This window comes from Bos grunniens, chromosome 8 (genome assembly GCF_055505025.1).
Source record: "Bos grunniens cultivar Pamir isolate PY7600 chromosome 8, Bosgru_T2T1.0, whole genome shotgun sequence".
In the NCBI taxonomy this organism is placed as follows: Eukaryota; Metazoa; Chordata; class Mammalia; order Artiodactyla; family Bovidae; genus Bos; species Bos grunniens.
Genome location: NC_141172.1, coordinates 90,764,434 through 90,792,239, shown reverse-complemented (window position 1 = coordinate 90,792,239; position 27,806 = coordinate 90,764,434). Strand labels below are relative to the sequence as shown.

Sequence of the window (27,806 nt, the reverse complement as noted above, 5' to 3'; positions counted from 1 at the left end):
CTCATTTTAAACTGTTATCTACTGTGATGAAAATTTTATATTTCAATTCTGGTGGACTGAGATACTGGTGAAACGTTGTTTCTGGGTATGTCTGTGAAGGTGTTTCTGAAAGAGAGTTGCATATTAAGTCTGTAGACTGAGTGAAGATTGCCTTCAATAATGCTGAGTGCATTATCCAATTTGTTGAGGGTCTGAATCAAGCAAAAAGGTGAAGGAGGACAAATTTGTTCTCTGCTCAAGTGGGGCATCCATCTTCTCTCCTTGGACATCAGCGTTTCTGGTTCTTAGGCTTCTTTGGATTCAGACTGAATTACGCCATTGGCTTTCATAGTTCTCCAACATTGGACAGCATACCATGGGACATCATATATTCTAATCACATGTGCTGTGCTGTGCACAGTTGCTAAGTCATGTCTGATCCTTTGCATCTGCATGGACTGTAGCCTGCAAGGCTCCTCTGTCAATGGGATTTTCCAAGCAAGAATTCTGGAGTGGGTTGCCATTTCCTACTCCAGGGGATCTTCCCGACCCAGGGATTGAAGCTGCGTATCTTGCATCTCCTGCATTGCAGGCCGATTCTTGACCACTACACCACCTGGGAGCCCAATTCCTATCATCTGTCATTCTGTTGTTGTTTGTTGCTCAGTTGTGTCTGCCTCTTTGCAATCCCATGAACGGTAGCCCGCCAGGCTCCTCTCTCCATGGTTTTTTCCAGGCAAAAATACTGGAGTGGGTTACCATTTCCTTCTCCAGGGGATCTTCCTGACCCAGGGTTCAAACCTGCATCTCCACACCTCCTGCATTGCAGAGATTCTTTATTGCTGAGTCACCAGGGAAGCCCCTATCAGTTTATTGGTTTTCTCTGGAGAACCCCAAAACATCTAATATTTTGCTTCATCTGCTTTAACCCTAATTTTCTTTCTGACTGTTTCATGTGTTAAATCCCACAAGGAATCTGAATAATGCCATAAAAGCCAATGCAGGAGACACAAGAGATGTGGGTTCAGTCCCTGGGTTGGGAAGAGTTCGTGGAGTAGGAAATGGCAACCTGCTGCAGTATCCTAGCCTGGAAAACTCCATGGACAGAGAAGCCTGGAGGACTAGAGTCCATGGGGTCACAGAATTGGACAAGACTGAGAGACTGAGCACACACATTAGAAGTTCAGCCTTTTCCTTCAGCTGGGCCCTAAACAAAACCCCAAAAGCCCTCCCCAAGTTTTTGATTGGTTCTTTCCCATTGTCCCTAATGGCTACTCAAAACTATCACTATTGACAAGGTTCCCAAGTCTACTGCTGCTGGTAGTCACCCCTCTTCCTTTCCTCTCATGAATTTGACTAGTTTTGGAAGATGGGTCATCTCAAGTAGTTGCTCAGTGGTGTCCAACTCTTTGCAACCCCATGGACTATATACAGTCCATGGAATTCTCCAGGCCAGAATACTGGAGTGGGTAGCCATTCCCTTCTCCAGATCTTCCCAACCCAGGGACTGAACCCAGGTCTCCTGCACTGCAGGCAGATTCTTTATCAGCTGAGCCACCAGAGAAGCCCTCTCTTCCCTCAGCCAGACACTAAATCTGTACTCTTTCCTTTTCTCCCAATTGGGAGGGAAAAAGCTGCCATAGTAAGTCCTCCCATTAGGGCTAAAATTCATCTTTGCTTATCTAATAATTCAATTTTCAGCTGCTCTCCCTTATCTTCAGTTTCTCCCTCAACTGGTTATCTATTCACAATGGAAAAACACTGTTTTTCTCTTTAAAAATTTTCTCTTCTTTTTATTCCCTTTTACAGATCAGTAAAATTAAGAATAATCAAAAAAGGGTTGTTATTTTTTTTTAAACTAAAAACATATACTCACAGACCAAAATTACTATTATTTCATGAAAGGACTTTTTTAAATTTCTAAGTGGGGCATTATTTCAGAATGTTAAGGTCTTAAATCAATTTAGCTTTTTTACAAAGACATTATATTGTCCTTGTTTTACCATTTGAATGTAGAACAGTCACCATTTCATCATGAATTTACAGTATTTGAGAATTGATGTCCTCTTCAGACACTATTTAAGGCCCTGAAAACTGGCTCTTCTCTATTTCAGAAGCTGCTCTTTACAGAACTCAATAACAACTTTCTAATTATCCAGTCTAAAGGACATCCTTCAACCCTATTTGACATCCCCACAGCACTCTTCTGGGTCACTTCCCTGTACCAATTATCACTATGTACTGGGTTTCCCAGGTGGTGTTAGTGGTCAAGAACCCACCTGCCAATGCAGAAGGTATGAGATATGGGTTTGATTCTGGGATTGGGGATTCCCTGGAGGAGGATATAGCAACCCACTCCAGTATTCTTGCTTGGAGAATTCCATGGAGAGAGGGGCCTGGCAGGCTATGGTCCATAGGGTTGCAGAGTTGGACACGACTGAAGTGACTGAGCACACACACACTGGGTTTTCCACACTTTTGGCTGTTTCTCAGTCTCCTTTAAATCTTTCCCAGTCACTAAATAAGGCTGGCCCTCAGGATTCCACTCTGGATTTATTTTCTCCTTAAATCTTAATTCATTTCTGTGTCTAAGCACTGGTAAATTCCTAAATCAAATCCTAATCCAGATCTTCCCTCTGCACCATATCCACATCTCCAATTATCTTTAGACATCTCTCACAGATAGACCAAACATTACATGCTCAAACACTTGAGTAATTAATCTCCTCATTCCACACCAGATGCACCTTCCTCCTCCTCCTCCACCCTCAGGATTGAGTACCAACCAGCCAAACTCACCTTGAATCTTTACTCTTCTTCAGCCTTTCTCATCCAACTAGCAATCAAGTTTTACTCTGCATTTTTCAAGTTCATATCCTTCTTTCATCTGGCCTTAAAGACACCACAACCTCTCAACAGTACTACTCTTGAGACTCTTTGAAGTTAACATGGAAATGACAGGTCCTTGAACCCTTACTTTATGCAATTTTCTGAGGTTAAGATCCCCAGATCTAAGAATGGTCAAGAACCAGTCTTTTCCCTCCTATTCATTTCCACATCACCTTGAGTTAAAATGAAGGCACCACAAGATGTGTTGTGTGTATGTTTGGAAAGATACACAAGAATCTGGGGTACTGTAATATTTCTTAAGTGGAGTACCAGTTATTTAGGGGTTTACTTGTGAAAACTGAACAGTATTCTTAAAATGTGTCCTTACTCAACATATCATAAATAGAAGGAAAATATTACCATGGGATTTTAGGCAGAAATCAAGTCCTCTCTCTTAAACATGATGCTTGTTTATGGGCAGTCTTGCCTCTTGTCACATTCCTATCACGAGTTCACTCTGAAGCTACCAGATCCTCTCACAATTCTGTCTTCAGACAGTATTCATCTTTTCTAGTACTCGATTGTCTCATCTTAGGCGTCATTTCCTCCTGAAAGATTCAACTTTCTCCTTCCTGGTCTTCTACGAACTTCATATCCCTCTCTAAAACCCCTGCCTATTTCTATCATTTTCTTGGAAAAAAGCAGTGTATACTGCAGTGGACTTGCTTAAAAACAAAAACAAAAACCTTGCTGGCTATGCTTTTTTGTAGCCAATGAACTGAACACATAAGAACCATTTCAGTGTTACTGGAATTTGGATCTAAGATCCAAGATTCACATTCAAGTATGTTAAAAATTATGGTGGGAACACCTCATACTACCATGGCCCCGAATTAAAGTGAAGTCAACAGCCAGAACTTCTGCTCAGCTAGATAACCATACATGAAACAATGCAACTTCAGCAAAGAGCAGAGAAAATGTTTAGTGTGCATGCTGCAAAAATACACTTTGCATTAGGTTTTCAAAACAGAGAACAGGTCTAAGAACCTCATTATTAGTTGTGAACCTGGGCTAGAGAACTACTGGTGCAGAAAAAGTAGAATATCTAGGTTACAGAAGAAAGTGAGGTCTTTTGCTTAAACTATTAAGAAATCTAGAATAAGAGTGTGCTGGTGATTTGGAATTAGGAATGAAAGACTTAACCTCAATTGAACTATCCCAGAAAAGGTAACTAGTCAGATGTAGAACAAATCAGAGCAATTTAAATTCTTGATTCTAATTTTTAAATGCAGTAATGCATTTGACAGGGTAGATTTTACAATGGAGTAATAAATAAACTCTTACACAAAGCAAAAAACAAAACAGATTTAATGACTAGAACAAATGAATTAATAGGTTTATAATAACCATTAACTAAGGGAAGCCCTAGAACCAGAAATAAAGATTGCATGCAAAGTCTAGTTACCATAAAAACCAAGGCATACCAAAATATCTGTCTCCTAGCGTAGACTCCAGGTCTTTTTTATTTCCAACTCTCAGTAATCAAAATATTTACACTTTCACATGCTACTGGTAGTAGAGGAATAAGACTTAGTCTGTCTAGGACTACAAATATCTTTCACAGAATGGAGTGCACACAAAGAACAGTGTCTTCCTCCACCTTTTTGGGCCCATCTTAGGGGAAAAAAGGCACTACCTAAGATTCCTTGGTAACACCTTTGCTAGGTTTGTTACATAATCTTTACATGTAGAATTAATGGTCCACTCATTTCACAGATCTGGGAACCACATGGCATTGGAACTGCCTTTAAGCCACATGCCAAACTGGCTTCAACAAGGACAACAGCTTTGGATGTCAGTTCTTAAAAAAAAACGGGGGCTTTGTTTCCTTGAAAACATAAAACATATGCTTAACTACTGAACTTTGGAACACACAGCCAAACATATTGTGGAACTCAAAGAACCACCATATATTTCGGTGCCAGAGGACTAAGTTTTCTAACATCAGCTGCTTCCAGCTCCCCTAGGCATATGCAACTTTGTTCTTCTCCCTTTTATTAATTATAATTAAGTGCTCTGAACTTGGGTTTAACCTCTCCACTGAGAGATCTGGGGAAAAAAAAAAAGATGCTTAAATTACTGAGTCTTTCTCTGATCAAAATGAAGAGTAATGAAGTCTTCAACTGCATGTGGGCACTGCCCATTATTCACAGAATCTTTAGAAACCATGTGCCTGAGGCCAAAGAGAATCTGCTTTGATCACTAAGAGTGACTCACACTGAGCCATACTGAAACTGCACTTGGGTACCTGGTCTCAAGTCAAACTGAACTTAAATATTTCTCCACATTACTGCATCCATGTAGCATGCAATTTTTGATGCTGAATAAGAGAAATGCGGCAATTGAAGGCTTCACCACAAGCATCACATTCATGGGTTTCTTGAATTTTCACCTCTGCATGGATTTTCTGATGGTTGACAAGGCTGCGCTGCTGACTAAAACTTTTGTCGCACTTCTCACACTTATAAGGTTTTTCTCCTGTATGTATTCTCTGATGCTGAATCAGGCCGGAGTTCCGGCTGAAGGCCTTCCCACATTCATCACATTTATGGGGTTTATTACCTGTGTGAACGCCCTGATGTCGAATAAGATTACAAAGTTGACTAAAACTTTTGCCACACTGTCTGCAAAGATAGGGTCTCTCACCAGTGTGGATTCTCTGGTGTTCAATAAGAAACGAGCTCCGACTGAAGCTTTTCCCACATACAGTACATAGGTAGGGTTTTTCACCAGTGTGGATTCTTTGATGTTGCACAAGATGAGCACTGACACTGAAAGTTTTCCCACATTCATCACATTTATAAGATTTTTCCTTAGGGTAGACTTCCTGTTGTATAACAAGACCTCCATTTGGGTCAAAACTTTCCTTGGTTTCATTGTATGAATAAGTCTTCTCTCTGGTGTGGATTCTCTGGTGCTGAATAAGACCTGAGCTTCTACTAAAGGCTTTTCCACATTCCTCACATTTATGGGGTTTGTCCCCTGTGTGAATTCTCTGATGACGAGTAAGGTTGCAAAGTTGACTGAAGCTTTTCCCACACTCTTTGCACTGATAAGGTCTTTCACCTGTATGGATCCTCTGATGTTCAATAAGGAATGAGCTCCGACTGAAGCTTTTTCCACATTCAATACAAAGAAAAGGTTTCTCACCAGTGTGGATTTTTTGGTGTTGTATAAGATATGTACTTAATCTAAAGGCCTTCCCACATTCACCACATTTATGGGGTCTTTCCCCAGTGTGAATTCTCTGATGTTCAACAAGTAACGAATTTCTACTAAAGCTTTTCTTACATTTGGTACAGTGATAGGGTTTCTCACCAGTGTGTGTTCTCTGATGTTCAATCAGGTGTGACTTCCAACTGAAAGCTTTCCCACAGTCACTACATTTATGGGGTTTCTCACCTGTGTGAATCCTCTGATGTTTAACAAGGCTTCTTCGCTGGCTGAAGCTCTGTTTACAGTGATTACACTGATAGGGTCTCTCTCCAGTGTGGATTCTCTGATGTCTAATAAGGGTTGAGCTCACACTAAAGGTTTTTCCGCAATAATTACACTCATAGGGCCTTTCCCCGGTGTGAATTCTCTGATGTTCAATAACAAATGAACTGCGACTAAAACTTTTCCCACATTCATTACATTGGAAAGGTTTCTCTCCAGTATGGACCCTTTGATGTTGAATGAAATGAGCCTTGCGGACAAAACCCTTTCCACATTCTTCACATTTATGACATTTCTCTTCTGAATTTGGTCTCTTACGGATAATGTTAGTGTTTCCTCTGAACATTCTTTGTTCCTGGGTCAAAGATTCCCTTGGTATTTCCCATAAGAAGATTCCTCTTTGTTTATCTAACCTTCCAACAAGTTCAAAGGTTTCTCTATGCATGGGATCCTGGTCAATTTCACTTTTGATTCTTGTAACTATTATACCCTGTGGTTCCATTTCTTCCTCAATTTCCTCAATTTCTTGTTTCACAGTTGGCTCCTCATCCTTATCTCTGTTTAAAACATCTGGAATAAATGGAAAACAGCAATGTCAGCCTAGTTCTTTGCCAGCAAGGAGAAACTGTCATAAAAATAAGATAATTAAAATAATCTACTATGTGCATAAAATGTAGTTCACTGTATCACAGCACGCTTGTGATGATTACATTAGTTCAAATACATAAAGCATTTAAAACTACCTGGCAAACAGTACAAGCTATATAAATATTATTTAGTACTAGTTTTCTGATAAAATGAAATGTTTTCCTTAAAGAAAGGGTAACAAAGAAATAAAATAAGTAATAGTAGGACAAACTAGCTATCAGGAAAGAAAGGACAATGTGGAAAGAAAACAGCAGGTTCAGAAAAACTTAGGATGAAGTAGCATTACTGTAATGTGAATAAGCCAAATAACTGACAGAAAAGAACACATAAAATGATGCTGAGAAGGAAAACAGACAAAAACCAGAGGAAACAATTCATTCATTACCAAGAATTTGTTGCAAATAAAAGCATTCCAGGCACTGTATTAATATAATGAATTAGAATTTAGAGATAAGGCAAGAAGCCTCTTAACAAGTGGAATAGATGATAAGTACAAATAGGGAAAGAGTAGAATATGACAAAGAAAATACTAAGTAAAATAGTTCCTATATGGAGATAAATGGCTTTAAAAAACTGAGTTGAAGTGATATGGATTCTATTATATAGAAAAGCAGGAAAAAAAGAACATGTTTAGAGCTAATGGAAGAAACTAGGAAAAAGAATAGCCTGTGGTAGTTCATGACTTCACCTACCACAGATACCACATTCTTCAAGTATAGATGAGTCTCATTCCTCTAAAGATATAAGACCCATGTTGGAACTATTCATTTCCAACTGGGAGTTTGCATGACATCCAAGAAATGATAATCTTGCATGCATTGGAAAAAAGATAACATAATGGTCTATAATAAAACAGAGCAGCATATGGGACACTTAAGTCTGCCTCTGACTTCTTTCCTGATTTTCTATCTCTTGCTGCCTGGTGGATAACTCCATGAGAAGATTCAATCACCACTAAATTCTTATTTGACCCTAACAATTTCTCCTTTTTTATACCTCCTTTTTTCTTTCAATTTTATAATCTTCTAACTGTGGAGTCATCTTTGAATTTTCTTTTCACTTACTTCAAACCAGTCGTTATTTTATTCCAAAAAAAACCCCTCTTCTGTTATTTCCCTAAGAAACTTTATTTTTACTTAAGGCTACTTACAGTACTGTCTCTCAAATTCATTTTCAGTAGACAGTCTTTTCTTTCACTCAAAGAAAAAGGATGAGAACTGCCTCATCAATCTGTCTTGTACCTAAAATTACCTGCACTGCTACATGAAGATATATCCCATTCTTATCCAAGGCTAAGTCATCTACTCTCTCAATCCCACTTGCCTCTGGGCACTTGTTCAATTATTACCATTTCTTCCTCTTTCTTCAATTTGTATTCTCCATAGAATTCTACATACACCTTCTTCAGTTCAGTTCAGTTCAGTCGCTCAGTCGTGTACACCTTACCAAAATACAAAATATATCCAACTTTATCTTGAACCTGAAATCCTTTTCTAGATGAAATCCAAGCTTTGAAAAAAAAATCTTAACACTGTACCTCTCCATTTTCTAACTATGTTTTCCACACTCAATCTCTTCCCATTCAATCTACTTGATAATCTACTATAAAATCTGGTTTCTGTTTCTAGTATCTAGAGAAAGTTCTCATTAAATCACCAATGACTTTCAAGTAGCAAATGCAACGGACATTTATTAGTCCTTATTTTACATGCAGCATGTGATATTCTTGACTACTCCCATTCCTTTACACTGTTTTTGGTTTCTATGCTATTGTATTCTAGTTCTCTTCATACTTCTTATTTGGCCTTTTCTAATACATTTCCCTCATGCATTTCTCTTCTCCACAATTGTTTAAAGATATTACTATCCATGTTTATATCCTCATCATGCTCTATATACACACACTCTCTGAATGTTGCCACTAAGCTGTCTCAAAAAGGTCTCACAAATAACATTACCATCATCACTTGTCATGTCCATCTCCACCTTTAATCATGTTCCTTTCAGAAGCATTAACTGTCCATCAGCCTACAGTCCCACAGCAGGAAATCATTCTAGATTTTCTCCCTTTTTCTTACTATTAATCAATCACCAAAATCAATGATTCTACTCTTTAGCATTTGCCCTCTCTGTTTTCCATAGATTACTGCAAAAGCCAACTAATAATCTTTGGCTCTGGTCTTTATCTATTTCATTGAATCCAGAAGAGATTTTCATGAAATGGAATTCTAATCATGTCACTACCTACAGATCCTATTATCTCTAAAATCAAACCAAATCTCTCTACATTATGATATCAGTACTTCTTGAGGTCTCTAAGCTTCAACTCACTCTCCTTCCCATGCTCTCACACTTTAAGTGTGTAAATTGCTTATGCTTTAGTCATTATGGTATTTCTTTGCATATCTCATATTTATGAAATATCCACTGGCATTGTTTACTTGAGAATCTCTTAATTTCTTTTTAAGATTCAATGCAATGCAATAGTTCCTCTATAAAGTTCCTTCACTTAATCCATTAGATGATTTAAGAGTTCTGTTTTTGATGACCATCCTTTGTCTATAACTGCATTATAGCTATTATTACACTGTACTTCAGTTTGTATTTTCCATTGGATTACAAGTTCTTTCTGAGACTTTGTGTTAATGTCTTTTCATAACATTTACTCAGTGGATATTGTTCCAGGGTTTTACTCAAAGCAGTAATACAAAATTACATTATTTGCAGATGATATGACTGCCTCCCTTTCATGCAGCTATGTCGTGGCAAAGGGGTTTGCATAACTCAATGCATCTCTGAGCTATGCCATGCAGTGCCACCCAAGACAGACAAGTCACAGTGGAGAATTCTGAGAAAATGGGTGGCAGAGGACGAAATGGTTAGATGACATCACCAACTCAATGGACATGAATCTGAGCAAATTCTGTGAGACAGTGAAGGACAGGGAAGCCTGGCATGCTGCAGTCCACAGGGTTGCAGAGTCAGACACAACTTAGCAACTGAACAACAATGACCACCTACCCAAAATTCCTAAAAGAATTAAATGAAATATAATAGCTATGAAAGGACTAAGATATAGAACAAATACTGGTTCTTACTACCAAGAATAACTAGTTAATAAATATTATAGGAAAAGAAATATGCTCTTCATATTAAAAACCATAAGGCCTAGGAATATATCTAACAAGAAATGCAAGATCCATAAAAGAATCCATACAATTTTTCTGAAGGACATAAGACAGTTAACTAGAATCAACCAATTGCCAAAGAGAGTCAATATTACAAGGCTTTTACTTCTTCCCAAACCAACTAACAACTATTCAATCCAAAATCCCATGAACCAATTAAAAAACCCCAATGAATCTAAATTTCAACTGGAAGAATGCAGAAAACTAGTTAAGTACAACTGACCCTTGAACAACATGAAGGTTAGGGGCACTGATCCTCCACTCTGTTGAAGATGTACATATAACTTTAAAGTTGGCCCTCTATATCCATGGTTCTGCACCTACAGATTCAGTCAATTGCAGATTGTATAGTACTGTAGTACATATTTAGTGAAAAAAATTCACAAATAAGCGGACTCTCACATTTCAAACCCATATTGTTCAAGGGTCAGCTGTATAACCTCAAAGAGAATGTAAGAGTGACTTTATCTTACCAGACATGAAATATAATATATTGCTAAAGTAAATAAAACACAGAGGCACTAGCATGAAAACAAATAGGTCAAATAGAGAGACATGTAAAACAAGTGAATCTAGGCTGCCAAACAGAGCAGCCTGGAAATGACTAGCCATTAGACCTGGGCTTGGTAGCTGTAACCACCTTCTGAGGTACCTGCCACGCTTGTACTGTATGTTCCCATCCTCTGGTCATAGCTAATTTTTCTAGAGTAAACAGGTGCCTCAAAGTGCAGTTCTCTCAGTTTTCTAGGAGAAAAACAAAACAAAACAAAACAATAAGAGAATGGGGAAGGACTTGCATTTTTAGGCCAACCACAATGCTTTATATTTATTTATTGAATGAATGAGCAGTTGAATAAATATTTGGAAAGAGACTAAGGTCCAATCTGGCTCTAGCAGTCTGGAGAGAAGTTATCAAAACTGAAGAAGTCTACATTAACTGAAAGAACTGAAAGGTCAAGAAGTGAGAGATCAAGCTGTCATCAATGTAGTTATTGCAGGTTTTAAAGAAAAATCAGCATGGAAAGGATAGGTATGACTGAAGAGGCAAAATTACCAAGCTAGACAAGCTGTGTTAAGTAGAGTAACAGGATGAAATGCCAGAAAACACTACACTGGAATAGTTGAGTAACCATAATCTCTCATCAAGGGAGCACAAATCAAGGGGGTAGATACAGAATTTATACAGGAAGATGAAAAGATTGTGGAGGAAGAAATAATAACTCATGAAAAGCTGCATTTCAGCTACAATAAAGAAGAGAGCCTGAACGCAGATCACAGATGGGCTCACTGCTATTTTACAATACTAGGCACAGGCAAGGCTGGGCATTCACCTGATATTATCAACCAGGACACTATATGGGTGGAAAGAGCTGTCAGTGACTCAGAGATACCATAGCATAATGGAAAAAAAACCTAGCATCTGATGTGGCTGGAGAATGAAGTCGTATGCTGAAAACAACAGATGAGGCTAGAAAGCTACACAGGAGCTATATAAGGTGGTTCCAGTATACAGGACAAGAAATTAAGATTTTTTTTTGTTTTTTAATCCTTTAAGGTGTCAGAAATCACCAGAAGTTGTAAGCAGTTAACTAACACAAAATCAGTTTGGTAGCAATAAAGAGAATATATTAGAAGAAAGGGAAACTGGAGGCAAGGGGCTAGATATCAAGCTAGTGCAATAATCTTGTCAAAAGATACTGAGTCTTAAGTATACTCACTCAGTCACCCAAATATTTAAGAAGCATATAATATGCCTGGCTCTGTGCTAAGTGCTGGAGAAATCAAATGAAAGAATACAGTTACTATCCTCTTGAAGATCAGTCTGCATAGAGATATAACATAATAATTATGGTACACTATAATAAATTCAACAATGGAAGTATATAAAAGACAGCACAGAGAATGGAGTACTGAATTCTGAAGAGGAGGCCCTTATATCTTGGTAGATAATTTGAGATCTGCCAGATGTGAGTTACTTATGTGGTCTTCAAAAGGAGATGACTAAGAAGCTGGAGTTCAACAGAGAAGATAATGACAATGATGATGAAGGTAACAATTGACATTTATACACTGTACTTAATACATGTCTGTCAGTGTCCTAAATGCTTTACATATATTAACTGAGTTAATGCTCACAATAATCCTAAGATTAGGATTATTATTATTTCCATTTTTATATAAAAAAAGAAAACAGGCACAGAAAGGTTAAGTAATTCACCCATGGTCACAAGTCTTATAAGTAGTGGAATTGGGATTTTTATTTAGGCAACTAGGCTCCATATTTTCTCTCTACTTAAGTAGAGATAAAGATTTGAGACTTATCACGACATACTTGATTACCTGAGTGTAACTAAGACCTGCCAAGGTAGGTTTATAGACTGAGAGAAAGTCTGAGAATGCAAAGAAATAGAAGGAAGCAATAAAGAGTTTCAAATATCTATAAAGAAATGGAAGTCCCAAAAGAATCTACTGTATTTGACAACTGGGTCATTACTGACGAATGTTAAACAACTGAAGGTAAGTGGCAGAGGTACAAAAAGAGGCTTAGAGATAACGGGAAGTAAAGAAGTAGAGAATACACATTAACCACTCTTACAAAAATCTGGCTGTGAAGCAAATAAGTAGTAGGTTACAGGAGCAGCAAGAAAGACTGTGGCTCAAAGGAGAGCTCTGGCGCCATGAACATACCTATCATCAAATTACACGGGTGGGGGGTGGCGGGGGAAGACTGATACATTCTTGGAGAATGTGCAACCTTATGCGTGCAATGAGGGGTAGAAAACTTGAGAGTTCATGTGTGGTGGTCTCTATCTTCTCTGTGAAACAGAAGGTGAGGTCCACCACTGAGTGATGAACCCAAGGAAAACTCAAAGTTTCTGAAACAGTCACTAAAAGAAGCAGGGGTAGGAGCAAATCAATTATAAAAAAATTTGCTGATAAAACCACTGGGTTTTTATATCCAGAAGGAAACCACCTGTATATATGCAGGGCATCAATTCTTTCAGTTACAGAACTTCTCTTGCTGTGTTCAGCAAATCAGGTAAGAGAAAAAGGCAGATTTTATAACCAGTACAGGACTTCAAGTTTGCAGAATGGGTAGAACATAATGACAAAGTGGCAAGACAGCATGCTGGTGATCATTTTATATATAGATCTATGGGTTAGCAGAGATGGCAATGGCAACCCACTCCAGTACTCTTGCCTGGAAAATCCCATAGATGGAGGAGCCTGGTAGGCTGAAGTCCATGGGGTCGCTAGGAATCAGACATGACTGAGTGACTTCACTTTCACTTTTCACTTTCATGCACTGGAGGGGGGAATGGCAACCCACTCCAGTATTCTTGCCTGGAGAATCCCAGGGATAGGGGAGCCTGGTGGGCTGCCATCTATGGGGTTGCACAGAGTCGGACATGACTGAAGCGACTTAGCAGCAGCAGCAGCTATGGTTAGATGAGAAGGTGAAGCAGGAGGGAACTAAGAGCCTGGGAGGAAAAAAGGAAGTCAAGGAAAAGGAAAGATTAAGAATAAACAGGTTCAGTAGGAAAGGAGAAAAGGTAGACAGGTAGGAAGTTATAGTAAGCTCCACATGGGCAGAGATCATGTCTGTTTTGTTGACTTGTTTAGTTATAGTCAATAAACATCTACTACCTGAGAAAGACTAAGGTTATTAGTCACAATACAAGATATTGGGGTTTAAAATTTGCCTGTTATAACAAAATTGAGGGTGTGATCATTGATGTGAGGTGCTTAATAAGAATGGAAAAGCAGGGTCCTTGAAGATATAGTGAGACAGAAGTAATGACTGCATGATGGTGTGGGTTAACAGAGAGAAGATTCCGAAACGTGACAAAATCTATGTGTGAGACACCAAAAAAAATAAAATAAATAAATTGACAGATGATAGTGAAAAGAAATTAAGAGGGTAGAGCAAGACAGCTGAGACCTCAAAAGAGAAATTACGTTTGAAGGTAGAAAACTAATGCTTTGGGAACAGTACTGAAAAAGTTAGAACAATTATTTTTCCCTTTCAGCCCTGAGACAAAAGATGGGGAAGGAAGAGGATGTGGGAGAATAAGCCGCCCCTGCCAGAGAAGTAGTGTCCTTGGGAAAGTGCCAGGTTTCAGTTAAGGCCAGGAGGGGTAGGGAACACCATGTGAAGAGAAACAGGGGCTCCAGAAGGCAGAGTGAAAAGGGGTGGGAGGAAAGCAGTGGGAAGATGAGCTAGGAGGCAAAGTACAGAGCAATATGGGAATGAGATTAAGAGGATGGAAGCCAGAAAAGCTTGTATTTTGGTCACTGTAAGGACGGTAGGGATGAGAGCCATGGAAACAATTCATGGCTGAAAGGTCTGAATTGGAGCCTTGGAACAAAGCCATTTGGTATGGTACTAGTTCATGTGTTCTGCTTTCTTACAGTTTCTTAGCTATTTTGATCCAAGAAACAGCAGATTCTTACCCAGTGAGACCAGGTTTCCATAATTCTCCATCATGACATCTTTATACAGGCTTCTCTGAGCTGGATCCAGATAATCCCACTCCTCCTGGGTAAAAAACACAGCCACATCCTCAAATGTCAGCAAGCCCTGAAATAGTATGATTTCTGTAGTCAGTTTTGTTGTCTCAAGGACAATTCTACCGCTGAAAGTAGCAGAAACAACCACTTATCAGGGCCGAGTAGGCTAGGAGGAACATGATAACTAAGAGTTACAAATGAGACTCAATTCTGGGAACAGACAGAATTCGGACACCTCAAATTAGAGGAAAACACAGCTGGATCTCTGTCCTCTGTAGTGAGGAGCTTATGGATAAGGTTTACCCAGTATGCCCTAATAATTTACTTTTAGTAAGCTGCACTAAGGCCTTCCCAAGTTTCCTGCACCTCCTCATCCCGTTCCAACTCAATTACGACCCTTTTCAACTCAATTATGTTAATTTTTCTAAGCGTCTACTTTGGATCCAGGCATGGGGCAGGTGTAGAATAACCTCACCTGGAAGAACTCATAAATGAAAACGCTAGTTTGGAGCATTACTAATTTTCTTTAGATTTATCAAGTCGCTCTTGAAAAAAGGAGCCACTGGGCAGTGTGATCGCGAAGGGCTCCCCAGTACATTAGGGGGTACTTCATTGCACCGCGCTGGCCCTAAAAACCCGAAAAGGGGGGTGGGGGCGGTGGCGCGGCCTAGCGAGCTAGGTAAAGGCGAGAGAACAGGAATACTCCGAGGGGCGACTTACCTTTGGCTGTGGCGGGGGACTCGGCGAGGCCATCTCTTAGACAGAAAATCAGGGCAGGAATCCCGGGTGGCCGCACGAAAAGGAGGCCCTGGCAAGGCCTACCCGGCCGCTGAATATTAGGCCCGAAGAAAGTGAGGCCTCTAGGCTGGATCTGGCCAGGTCCTGCCCCGAGCGGTCACGACCCCAGCAGCCTGTCAGAAGCGCTACTTGGCCGCCCCCACCCCGCACCCCCCTGCCTAGCTGTGCAGCCTTCCAGGCCTCGCTAGAGCCTCCTCCCGGTTGCCAGTTCCTGCTGCTTTCAGGAACCCTGCTCTGTGACCGCCCGCCCCCGGACCAGAAGGCGTCACCGGGAACCTTCCCGGGACGCCCCTCAACTACAACTCCCGTCATGCTCTGAGAGAGCGCTGGGGTGCACCCTGCCACGGCCATGGCGACCGAACTACACTTCCCGGAGTGCAAAAGGCGAGGGAGCCTGGGTAAGTCTCAACCGGAAAAGGACACATGCCACTAAGCTTACATATTACTGGCTGATCTTCGCGTGCCTCTGCCTCCCGCGGGTGGAGCTCTGTTACCAAGGTCTCCCCGAAGATGGCGGCGCTCTGGGTGGCCGGCGTTGGCAGAAAAAGCCTCACAGTGGTAGCTTCAGGGGCGCCACGCAGAGAATTTTGGTCTCGACTCAGGTAAAGCGGAAGGTTAGACCGTGGGTCATGCTCACAGAAAGTAAGGAGAGGAACTGAGAATGATGAACTTAAGACGGGACCATGGTCCTGCGCCTTACCAGAGAAAGGATGAGAAAGTGCATGAGGGTTCTGAGTTCAGAAGCTTCAGCTCCTGTTTCCGCGAGTGGTGGGGTCCACCTCGTGTGCCCCCAGTTTACTCATCTTAGAACAGAAATACCGCCCCCTTCTCCTTCCGTTTCACTTGTTAATTTACTAGGTAAACCATACTTACTGACCACGTGTTCCAGACGCGGAATATAGTGTGGTGTCGGGAAACAAATGACTGTTTTAGGACAGGCAACTTAGAACATGAATGTGAAAGTGTTCGCTGAACTAAATTCATTTGGGGTATATTTATTCACAAGAAAGATTCAGAGTGCAGTGTCCTCATTTTGTCCGCGCATTGATTTACTCAAATAGGTATTAAACAACTGCCCTGGCCCAGCATTTCTTTATATAGGATGCAGCAGCGAAACAGAGTCCCTTCTCAGAGCGTGAGTGCTTTGGCAAGAGTAAACCGAGCCTGCACCTGAAGGAAATAGCAATATTTTGCTATAAGTCAGAAAGCAAGTTAGTGACAGGGCTGGATCAGGAATCCCGTCTCTTAACTCTCCCCATCTGCTGCTTTTTCTGCAGGGCAGAAATTTTGTGAAAGTAAGTCTGTGACTAGTGTTAGGACATGAAGATTTGTAGGAACCTCAAGAAACACTGTATAAGCTCTTAAGTTTCCAACAAAAACTTTTTCAACCCAAAGGGATTTTTCTCATCAGCTCATGTTTTATTAGCTTTCCTTCTGTTCCATTTTGTTTTGATTATTTTTTTATATGTGATTTGTTTATTTAATTTTTGGTTGCACTAGGTCTTCTTTGCTGCTTTCAGACTTCTGTAGTCACAGGGAGTCGGGGCAGCTCTCCGCTCCCTTGTGTGGGCTTCTCATTGCAGTGGCTTCTCTCTTGTGGAGCACAGACTAGGTGCCGGGGCTTCAGGAGTTAGAGCATGTAGGCTCAGGAGTTGTAACTCCTGGGTTCTACAGCATAGGCTCAATAATTGTGGCGCGTGGGTTTAGTTGCTCCTTGGCATGTGGGACATTTCCATCCCAAGGATCTAACCCATGTCACCTGCATTGGCAGGTGGATTCCTATCCACTGCACTACCAGGGAAGTCCTTGTTTTCCCTATATTTTGGTTAGTATTTATTGTCTCTTAAATCTCCTTCAAGTTTGTTTCACTGACTCATTTAACATTTCTAGGGTGTATTTCTAGGGTGTCTACTATCTAGATGTGAGGAATGCAGTTGTTAATAAGATAAACCAAATCTTTGTCCTCATAAAGCATGTTTTGGTGGAGGAAAAAGTGAACAAGTGTAATTTCAAAAAGTGGTAAATTATGAAGAAAACTAGAGCAGTACAGGCATACCTTGGAGTTGCATAAGTTTGTTTCCAGATTGCTGTGATAAAGCAAGTATCTCAGCATGTTATACAGATTTTGGGGTTTCCCAGTACATTTAAAGTTACGCTTACACCATACTGTAGTGTTTAATGTCAATAGCATTATGTCTAAGAAAACAATAAGCATATCTTAGTTAAAAAATAGTTTATTGCTAAAAATTGCTAACCATCATCTGAGCCTTCAGAGAGTTATAATCTTTTTGATAGTGGAGGGTCTTGCTTTGATGTTAATGGCGAAGGATAGTTCAGGGTGTTCGTTGCTGAAGGGTGGGGTGTCTGGTAATTTCTTAATATAAGACAAAAAGGAAGTTTGCAGCGTTGATTGACTCTTCCTCTCATGAGTGATTTCTCTGTAGCATGTAATGCTGTTTGATAACATTTTACCCACAGTAGAACTTCTTTCAGTATTAAAATCAATTCTCTCAAACTCTGCCCCTTCTTTATCAACTAAGTTGGTGTAATGTTCTCAGTCCTTTGTTGTCTTTTCAACAATCTTCACAGTATCTTTACCAAGAGTAGATTCTATCTCAAGAAACTATTTTCTTCGCTCATTCCTAAGGAACAACTCTTCAATGATGAGGTTTTAACCTGAAACTGAAAGTGTTAGTTCCTCAGTTGTGTCCGACTGTCTGCAACCCAATGGACTGTGGCCTGCCAGGCTCCTCTGTCCGTGGAATTCTCCAGGCAGGAATATTGGAGTGGGTAGCCATTCCCGTCTCCAGGGGATCTTCCCAACTCGGGGATGGAATCTGTGTCTCCCACATTGCAGGCAAATTCCTTACTGTCTGAGCCACCAGAGATTGTAGCAATTCAATTATGTCTGAGGGGTCACTTGTAATTCTAGTTGTCTTGCTATTTCTTATATATTTGCAATTACTTCTTCACTGATATCGTGAACCCCTGAAAATTATTCATGAGGGTTAGAACTGGTTTCTACCAAATTTCTGTTTCTGTTGCTATTTTGATCTCTTCCCATGAATCATGAATGGGCTTCTCTGGTGGCTCAGCTGGTTAAGAATCTGCCTGCAATGCCAGAGACCTGGTTTCGATCCCTGGCTTAGGAAGGTACCCTGAGAAGGGAACAGCTACCCACTCCAGTATTCTGGCCTGGAGAATTCCATGGACTGTATAGTCTGGGGTTGCAGAGTTGGACACAACTGAGCGACTTTCACTTTCATGAATCATGAATATTCTCAATGGCATCTAGATTGATGAATTATTTTTAGAACATTTTCAGCTGACTTTGCCCAGATTCATCAGAGGAATCGTCTATGGCAGCTATAGCCTTACAAAATGTGTTTCTTAAATAATAAAACTTGAAAGTAAAGCTCATTCCTTGCTCCATGGACTGCAGAGTGGAAGTTGTGTTGGCACACATGAAAATATTAATCTTGTACATCTTCATCAGGGAGCTTACTTAAGTGACCAGGTGTGTTGTTAAATGAGCAGTAATATTTTTTGAAAGGAATCTTTTTCTGAGTGGTAGGTTCAACTGTGGGCTTCAGATATACGATAAAACTTGTTGTAAGCAGATGTTCTGTCTTTCAGGCTTTGTTGTTGCATTTATAGAACACAAGCCTGGTAGATTTAGCATAATTCTTAAGGGCCCTCGGATTTTCAGAATGGTAAATGAGCATTGATTTTAACTTCAAGTCACCAGCTATTTTAGCCTCTAGCAGAGTAAGCCTGTCCTTTGAAGTCAGGCATTGACTTTCTTCTATCTATAAAAGTTCTAGATGGCGTTTTTCAATAGAAGGCTGTTCTGTCTACCTGGAAAATCAGTTGTTTAGTGTAGCCACTTTCATTACCTTAGCTAAATTTTCTGGATAACTTGGTGCAACTTGTAGTTGCTGTTTCACCTGCCCTTTTGTTATAGGGACGGCTTCTTTCCTTAAACCTCGTGAACCAACCTTTCCTGTTGTTCAGTCACTAAGCCCTGTCCCACTCATTGCTACCCCGTGGACTGCAGCACGCAGACTCCCCCATCCTTTACTTTGTCTCAGAGTTTGCTCAGATTCATGTCCATTGAATTGGTGATACTATCTAATCATCTCATCCTCTGCCACCACCTTCGCCTTTTGCCTTCGGTCTTTGCCAGGATCAGGGTCTTTTCCAGTGAGGTGGCTCTTTGCATCAGGTGGCCAACGTACTAAAGCTTTAGCTTTGGCAGCAGTCCTTCCAATGAATATTCAAGGTTGATTTCCTTTAGCATTAACTAGTTTGATCTCCTTGCAGTCCAAGGGACTCTGAAGAGTCTTCTCCAACACCACCGTTTGAAAGCATCAGTTTTTCAGTGCTCAGCCTTCTTTATGGTCCAGCTCTCACATCCATACATGACTACTGGAAAAACTACAGCTTTGACCTTTGTCAGCAAAGTGTTTCTGCTTTTTAACATGCTGTCTAGTTTTGTCTTAGCTTTCCTTTCAAGGAGCAAGTGTCTTAACTTTCGTGGCTGCAGTCACCGTCCACAGTGATTTTGGAGCCCAAGAAAATGAAATCTGTCACTGCTTCCACTTACAGCTTCCTCACCTTTTTCAGCCTTCATAGAATTGAATAGCGTTGGGGCCCTGATCTGGACTAGACTTTGACTTAAGGAAATATCGTGGCTGGTTTGATCTTCTGTTCAGACCATTAAAACTTTTTCCACGTCAGGAATAAAACTGTTTTGCTTTTTAACATTTGTGTGTTCACTGGAGTCATACTTTTAATTTCCTTCAGGAACTCTTTCTTTGCATTCACCACTTGGCTGTTTAGCTGGAAGTCCTAGTTTTCAGCCTAATTTGGCTTTTGACATGCCTTCACTTAGCTTAATCATTCTAGCTTTTGATTTAAAGTAAAAGATGGGCAATTCTTCCATACCTAATTTCAGTATTGTTGTATCTCAGAGAACAGGGTTGTCCAAGAAGAGGGAGAGAGCACTTGGTGGGGCAGTGAGAACACGCACAATATTTGTCAGTTAAGTTTGTTGTCTGTAGGAACATAGTTTGTGACACCTCAAGACAATTACAATAGTAAATCAAAGATCACTGGTCATCACCATAACAAATAAAATATTGAAAAAGTTTGAAGTATTGTGAGAATTCTGAAGATGTGACAGACACTAAGTGAGCAAATGCTGTTGGAATAATGGTGCCCATAGACTTGATTGCAGGGTTGCCACAGACCTTCAATTTGTCAAAAAACACAGTATCTATGAAGTGCTATAAGATGAGGTACGCTTGTGTAAGAGATTACTGAGATGCAGGGAATAGACTACATTTCATTGCGATGAGTCGTGAAACTGGAGTAATTTCAAGAGAAAATGGGAGGTCAGGAGGTACAGAAGTTGTGTAGGCAACTCTTGAGACGTTTTGTTGTAAAGGCAGCTGGAGTGGAACATGGAATCTGGAGGTTATTTCCTTTAAAGATGGGAAATACTACAGCATATTTTTGTGTCATGAGAATAGTAGATAGGGAGAAATTGATAAAGAATTGATGTAGAAAGAGGGATTGGTAACTGGAAGAGTCTTTGAATAGACACAGAGGAATAGCATTACAAATCATTTCCTTGACTAATGTCCATTTCTGATACCCTCCAATTTCGGTACGGATGACCGATCCCAATCAGATGACAGCTCCTTAGGAATCAGGAGTTAGTTTATGAACAGATATTAAGCACTGAAATAATGTGTAAAGACAGACTCCCTCACATTGGCCCATGTGAAATAGTTACACAAGCTGTTTTAAAGGACTCCTAAACACATCTCTGTATTCAAGTTTATAATCTGACACAGTGATTCTTAACTGGGGACAGTTTTGTCTACCAGGGACATTTGACAATGTCTTTTGGTTATTACAACTGGAGGACAGGAGTGCAACTGGAATTTAGTGGGGAGAGGCCAGGGGTGCTGCTGAGCAACCTACAGTGAACAGGACAGCTTCCCACAATAAAAAATTATCTGGTCCAAAATGTCAGTAATGTTGGCGCTGAGAAATCCTGATCTAGTAAGAGGAGTAGAATGTAAATAAAATTAAAACTCAGGTGGAATGAGGTATGCTCTGAGAACAATATTAAGTGCTATGATATATGTAGGATCTTAAAAATAAAAAAAGATGAACTTATTTACAAAGCAGAAACAGACTCAGAGACATAGAAAGCAAACTTATGGTTACCAAAGGGGAAAAGAGGGGGGGATAAATTAGGAGTTTGGGATTAACGTATACACACTACAATATACACATAAATATATTCAAAACTGAATCACTGCTGTACACTTGAAACTAACACAACATGTAAATCAATTATACTTCACTTTTTTAAAAAGTGCTATGAGAAAAGTGCTATATTTGATTGAGGAAATCAAGTAAAGCTTGAGAGAAGAGTTTTGTCCTAGAACTTAAAGGATGGATTAAGAATTCTGTAATTGGAGGTGAAAGATAAATACTTAAGGTAGGATATAACTTGAGCTAATGTGATATCAGAAGAGTGGGAAACAAGGTAATTCAGTTTGAGTAGGGCATAGAATGTATATAAGATATTAGTGGGAAATGAAGTTAGGTAGATTGGGTTTGGATCTGGGAGGACCAGAAATTCCAGAGGATTTACCATCTTCATTCATTCCTGGAAATTCTTAGGGCATGTAAAATCTGAAGGTAGCTTTTGTTTTCTCTTTGTGCCAGCTGAGTTCAACTATGAATTTATAAGGGCAGAGACCTATTTAATTCTTCTCAACAGTGCCTAGAGTTAAGTATAAGTAATTGTGCAGTATATTAATTTAGATTGATGGGCAAAATTAAGTCTGGTGTTCGTCAACTTGTCAACTTCCTTAATGCAGTGAACTGAAGATTCACTTATTTGTTTTTGATCCCTCCAGAAAAGAGAAACAGCCAGTGGTAGCTGAGACAGTAGAAGAGGTGAAGAAAGAACCTATCTTGGTGTGTCCACCCTTACGAAGCCAAGCATACATACCACCTAAAGATCTCCAGAGTCGTTTGGAATCTCATGTCAAAGAAGTTTTTGGTTCATCTGTTCCTACCAGTTGGCAGGAGATCTCGCTGGAAGATGTTCATATGAAGTTCAGCTTCTTAGCACGTTTAGCTGATGACTTGGGCCATGCAGTGCCTAACTCCAGGCTTCACCAGATGTGCAGGGTTAGAGATGTTCTTGATTTCTATACTGTGCCTGTTCAGGATAGATCTAAATTTGATGAACTTATTGCCAGTAATCTGCCTCCCAATTTAAAAATCACCTGGGGTTACTGAACAGTTCAAAGGAAGAACACATTGAAATCTTTTTTTTCCCCCCTGAAAAGGGGGCTGTTTATCAGACTTTTTGATACTTTACCATGTGAAATGCTGTCAGAACTAGTCTCTATACCCACTTTTCTCTGTGGAAGAAAGTTATTAATCTTTTTTTTTTCATTGTCATGAATTGACAAATAAGATTTTTTCACATTTGCGGAAACTTTTAATGGGATCAGGTCATTCGTAATTTATGAAAATATATATTACATATACAGATAAAATAACATTTGTAAAAGCAATAAAAATCTGTAGTATATTACGAAAGATGTTTCACTACTTGCTTTACTGTACAACTAGAAATAGTAGAAAATAATACTGTTCAATCTAGATAAATCTCTTGGAATTAAAGTAGATCTGGAGCATTTTTTTTTTAAGGTGAAATTTGCTTTTCTGCCTCATCGTTTTCTTGTTGTTTAGTTGCTAAGTTGTGTCCTACTCTTGTGACCCTATGGACTGTGACCCACCAGGCTCCTCTGTCCATGGGATTTCCCAGGCAAGAATACTGGAGTGGGTTGCCATTTCCTTCTCCAGGGGTCTTCCCGACCCAAGGATCAAACCCAGATCCCCTGTGTTGCAAGTAGATTCTTTACCACTGAGCCATCTAGGAATCCTGTCATTTTCTTCTGTATTATAAATGGAGAAGAATCAGTTCAATTCAGTTCAGTTCAGTCGCTCGGTCGTGTCTGACTCTTTGTGACCCCATGAATCGCAGCATGCCAGGCCTCCCTGTCCATCACCAACTCCCGGAGTTCACTCAGACTCATGTCCATCGAGTCAGTGATGCCATCCAGCCATCTCATCCTCTGTCGTCCCCTTCTCCTCCTGCCCCTAATCCCTCCCAGCATCAGAGTCTTTTCCAATGAGTCAACTCTTCGCATGAGGTGGCCAAAGTACTGGAGTTTATACTTGCCAACTATTAAGAACTATGGGCTTCCCTGGTAGCTTTGCTGGTAAAGAATCTGCCTGAAATGCGGGAGACCTGGGTTGGTTCGATTCCTGGTTCAGGAAAATCCACTGGACAAGGGATGGGTTACCCACTCCAGTATTCTTGGGCTTCCCTGATGGCTCAGCTGATAAAGAATCCGCCTGCAGTGCAAAAGACCTGGGTTTGATTCCTGGGTTGGGAAGATCCCCTGGAGAAAGGAAAGGCTGTCCACTCCAGTATTCTGGCCTGGAGAATTCCATGGACTATACAGTCCATCTGGCTGCAAAGAGTCAGACACGGCTGAGTGACTTTCACTTTCGTTAAGAAATATAATCTTGGTCAGATATGTACCAGATTCTATATCGGAATGGATACTCTCTTGAAAGGAGATGATGTTTATTTCAAACCTTTTTTAAAAGGTGGCCTTGAATGCTCTATGAGTCTCCACTAGAGTGATAAATCTTTGTAGACTCATGGACTTTTAATTTGTGGAAATTACTTATATAGCTAACCAGATGATTCTGGATGATAAAAATGATAAAGTGATTAAACTAGGAATTATTGTTCAGACTTTAGAGGTGGCTAGAGAGTAATGACACGAGGAGAAGGAATTTCTTATATTTTATCTAATAATTCTGAAAGAAAAGTGACAAGTTTTTAAACAAATTTACATTTATTTTTTTCCTAGGGTGACTCCTTTGAAGAGGGCAAAAATTAGTTGGTTATATAAATTCTGGCATGTTTATTAGAAAAATAAGTTACAGTACAGTCATGCCCTATATGGAGAAGGCAATGGCATCCCACTCCAGTATTCTTGCCTGGAAAATCCCATGGACGGAGGAGTCTGGTAGGCTGCAGTCCATGGGGTCACTAAGAGTCAGACATGTCTGAGCGACTTCTCTTTCACTTTTCACTTTCATACATTGGAGAAGGAAATGGCAACCCACTCCAGTCTTCTTGCCTGGAAAATCCCAGGGATGGGGGAGCCTGGTGGGCTGCTGTCTATGGGGTCGCACAGAGTTGGACACGACTGAAGCGACTTAGCAGCAGCAGCCAGCATGCCCTATAAATACCATCAGTGGATAATCAGATTTTCAGTAACCTATACACTGAAGATTCCCTGGTGGCTCAGACAGTAAAGAATCTGCCTGCAATGCAGGAGAACCGGGCTCAATCCCCAGGTCAGGAAGATCCCCTGGAGAAGGTAATGGCTACCCACTCTTGTATTCTTGTCTGGTGAATTCCATGGGCAGAGGAGCCTGGCGGGGTACAGTCCATGGGATTGAAAAGAGTCAGGCATGACTGAGTGACTTTCACACTACATTGAATAACTTCAGAAGTTTCTGCAGCGCCAAAATGTCTAGAGCCCTGGAACTTAAACATTAGAGCTGTTGTATCCCTTCTGCTTCTTTGTGGAATGGGTTCAGGGTGGAAACATATGGATTCTGTGTACAGGATGTGATTATCTCATTTCCTGCACAACTTTTACGTCTAATCTGGAGATAAAGAAAAACGTGCAGAGGGCAAGATGGAAGCAAGGAATGGGCAGTGTGGAAAACACTTGGTTTCAGCTTTGTTGTTGCTCAGTTGTGTCCAACTCTTTGCAACCCCATGAACTGCCAGACTTCATGTAAATATGGCTAGAGAAATTACTCTTGTAGCCTGGAGTAGTTTCTCAAAATTTAATGTGCTTATGAATCAGTTAGCATCTTTTTAAAATACAGATTCTGATTCTCTAGGTCGAGAGCAGGTCCTGAGCTTGTTTAAAAAACTCCTAGGTAATTCTTGTGTTTTGAGTACCATGACCCTATGTGTGCTGTGTTGTGCTAAGTCACTTCAGTTGTGTCTGACTCTTTGCAACCCTATGGACAGTAGCCTGTCAGCCTCCTCTGTCTGTGGGATTCTCCAGACAACCCACTGGAGTGGGTTGCCATTTCCTGTTCCAGGAAATCTTCCTGACCCAGGGATCTAACCTGCATTTCTTAGGTCTCCTGCATTGGCAGCCGAGTCTTTTTTTTTTTTTCTTTACCACTAGCGCCATCCTTGACACTAGTATTGAAGTGGGAGACAAGTTGTGTTGCAGGGAGGAAGCCAATTCTGACTCCATGTTGGAACTGTTTCTCTGACTTGCTTTTCATTGCTTTTGTTACTATAATCATACAGAATGGTTTGCCTCAGAGAATCCTGACCCTCTGCCTGACCATTAAACTAAAGTGCCTTTGTTCAGAACCCTGTCTACCTATGGATGGTAGGAAGGAAGAAATGAACACATCCCCTGCCTGAGGAGATGTTTGCAAGATTAATGGCCATTTTACTTTGCTTCCTCATATCTGATCTATAAAAGAACCTGGCCTCCAGACCCCATAAGATGGTTATTTTGAGGCGCTAGCCTTCCATCTTCTCAGTCTGCTGGCTCCCTGATTAAAGTCTCTCTCTTCCTTGCCTCAACACCTCATTTCTCGGATTCATTGGCCTATTGTGTGGCGAGCAGATCAAGCTTGGACTTGGTAACAGTTGTCGTTCAGTTGCTTAGACCTTTCGCACTCTTGGTGACCCCAGGGACTGCATGCAATATGCCAGGCTTCCCTGTTCTTCACTCTCCGAAGTTTACTCAAATTCATGTCTTTTGAGTCAAGTAATGCTGTCTAACCATCGCATCCTCTGTTGCTCTCTTCTTTGCCTTCAATCTTTCCCAGCATCAGGGTCTTTTCCAGTGAGTCAGCTCTTTGCATCAAGTGGCCAAAACATTGGAGCTTAAGCATAAGTCCTTCCAGTGAAACTCTTTAAGAATATTCACAGTTTTATTCAGTGAAGCAGAAATAGATGTTTCTTTTGGAATTCCTTTGCTTTCTCTTATGATCCAACAAATGTTGGCAATTTGGTCTCTGGTTTCTCTGCCTTTCCTAAACCCAGCTTGTACACCTGGAAATTCTTGGTTTTATACTGCTGAAGCCTAGCTTGTAGGATTTTGAGCATAACCTTATTAGCATGTGAAATGAATGCAATTGTATGGTAGTTTGAACATTCTTTGGCACTGCCCTTCTTTGGGATTGGAATGAAAACACCTTTACCAGTCCTGTGGCCACTGCTGAGCTTTCCAAATTTGCTGACATTGAGTGTAGCACTTTAACAGCATCATCTGTTAGGATTTGAAATAACTTTGCTGGAGTTCTATCACCTCCACTAGCTTTATTTGTATTAATGTTTCATAAGGTCCACTTGACTTCAGACTCAGGGTATCTGGCTCTAGGTGAGTGATAACCACACTTCATGGTTATCCCGGTTATTAAGATCTTTTTTGTATAGTTCTTCAGTGTATTCTTGCCACATCTTAATCTCTCTGCCTCTGTTGGGTACTTACCATCTCCATCCCTTATCGTGCCTAACCTCACAGGAAATGTTCCATATCAGCTCCAGTTTTCTTGAAGAGATCTCTAGTCTTTCCCATTCTGTTGTTTTCCTCTACTTTTTTGCATTGTTCATTGAAGGCCTTCAGTTACAAATTCTGCCCCCTGAAACAGTAGTCCTGGAATGTTTAGCTACACAGGAAAGATAAACTGCACATTCACCAATAACTCTATTAGAGGGCATCCCTGATTTATTGCCCAATATAATATACCAGAATAGTGACCTTTAGTTTTCGTGGAAGATTAAATTAGGTTTGCTAACTTAACTAGTTCACTAAAATAAAGACATGCTATAATTATAAAAGGTTTACATTTTTAAAAATTAAATGATAGCTATATAAAAGTGTTAGCAATTTTACTTTGTTGGACTGTTGAACTCACTATGAATGTTTATATAAAAACTATAAGATTCAGGATTAATAGAGTGATCTTACATAAACAGTGCCAGTGCTAAATAACAAAGATTCAATGGATTAGTGGTTCTAATTGGCTTTATTAAATGATTTAGGAATCAGGCAGCATCCCATCCAGCAATAGAGACGTACTCTGTTGAGCTTCAAAAAAGGAAAGGTTTTTAAGGCAGAGAGGGAACAGAAAAAAGGAAATTACTAGCAAAAAATGTATTATTTTAGGCATTCTCCTTAAGGGGAA

General features: G+C 40.3%; 2 protein-coding genes across 7 annotated transcripts; one reads left to right on the top strand and one right to left on the bottom strand.

The window, feature by feature from the left end:
• Positions 1–4,159: 4,159 nt before the first annotated feature.
• Positions 4,160–15,709, bottom strand: ZNF189 (zinc finger protein 189). 6 transcript variants are annotated; one of them, XM_086315740.1, is made up of 3 exons: positions 15,375–15,709; positions 14,598–14,724; positions 4,160–6,876 (listed from the first exon to the last, which is right to left on the bottom strand). In XM_086315740.1, the coding sequence occupies exons 1-3, from the start codon at positions 15,405–15,407 to the stop codon at positions 5,156–5,158; spliced, it is 1,881 nt and encodes a 626-aa protein (XP_086171866.1). In that variant the 5' UTR covers positions 15,408–15,709; the 3' UTR covers positions 4,160–5,155. The 6 variants fall into 6 exon arrangements, with proteins under 6 accessions (XP_086171866.1, XP_086171867.1, XP_086171868.1 ...); XM_086315741.1 differs by having other exon boundaries at positions 14,598–14,682; XM_086315742.1 differs by lacking the exon at positions 15,375–15,709 and adding an exon at positions 10,783–10,886 and having other exon boundaries at positions 14,598–14,682.
• A 243-nt stretch (positions 15,710–15,952) lies between these two features.
• MRPL50 (mitochondrial ribosomal protein L50) lies at positions 15,953–23,087 on the top strand. The gene is made up of 2 exons (XM_086315749.1): positions 15,953–16,054; positions 22,394–23,087. The coding sequence occupies exons 1-2, from the start codon at positions 15,963–15,965 to the stop codon at positions 22,779–22,781; spliced, it is 480 nt and encodes a 159-aa protein (XP_086171875.1). The 5' UTR covers positions 15,953–15,962; the 3' UTR covers positions 22,782–23,087.
• The last annotated feature ends 4,719 nt before the right edge of the window (positions 23,088–27,806 follow it).

Excerpts from the sequence above, each read along its gene's own strand:
- ZNF189 (XM_086315740.1), bottom strand. The coding sequence starts at position 15,407 with ATGGCCTCGCCGAGTCCCCCGCCACAGCCAAAG. Across the intron at positions 14,725-15,374 it reads GTCCCCCGCCACAGCCAAAG|GGCTTGCTGACATTTGAGGA; the intron begins GTAAGTCGCCCC and ends ATACTATTTCAG. Across the intron at positions 6,877-14,597 it reads TGGAAACCTGGTCTCACTGG|ATGTTTTAAACAGAGATAAG; the intron begins GTAAGAATCTGC and ends CATTTATTCCAG.
- MRPL50 (XM_086315749.1), top strand. The coding sequence starts at position 15,963 with ATGGCGGCGCTCTGGGTGGCCGGCGTTGGCAGAAAAAGCCTCACAGTG. Across the intron at positions 16,055-22,393 it reads GAATTTTGGTCTCGACTCAG|AAAAGAGAAACAGCCAGTGG; the intron begins GTAAAGCGGAAG and ends TGATCCCTCCAG.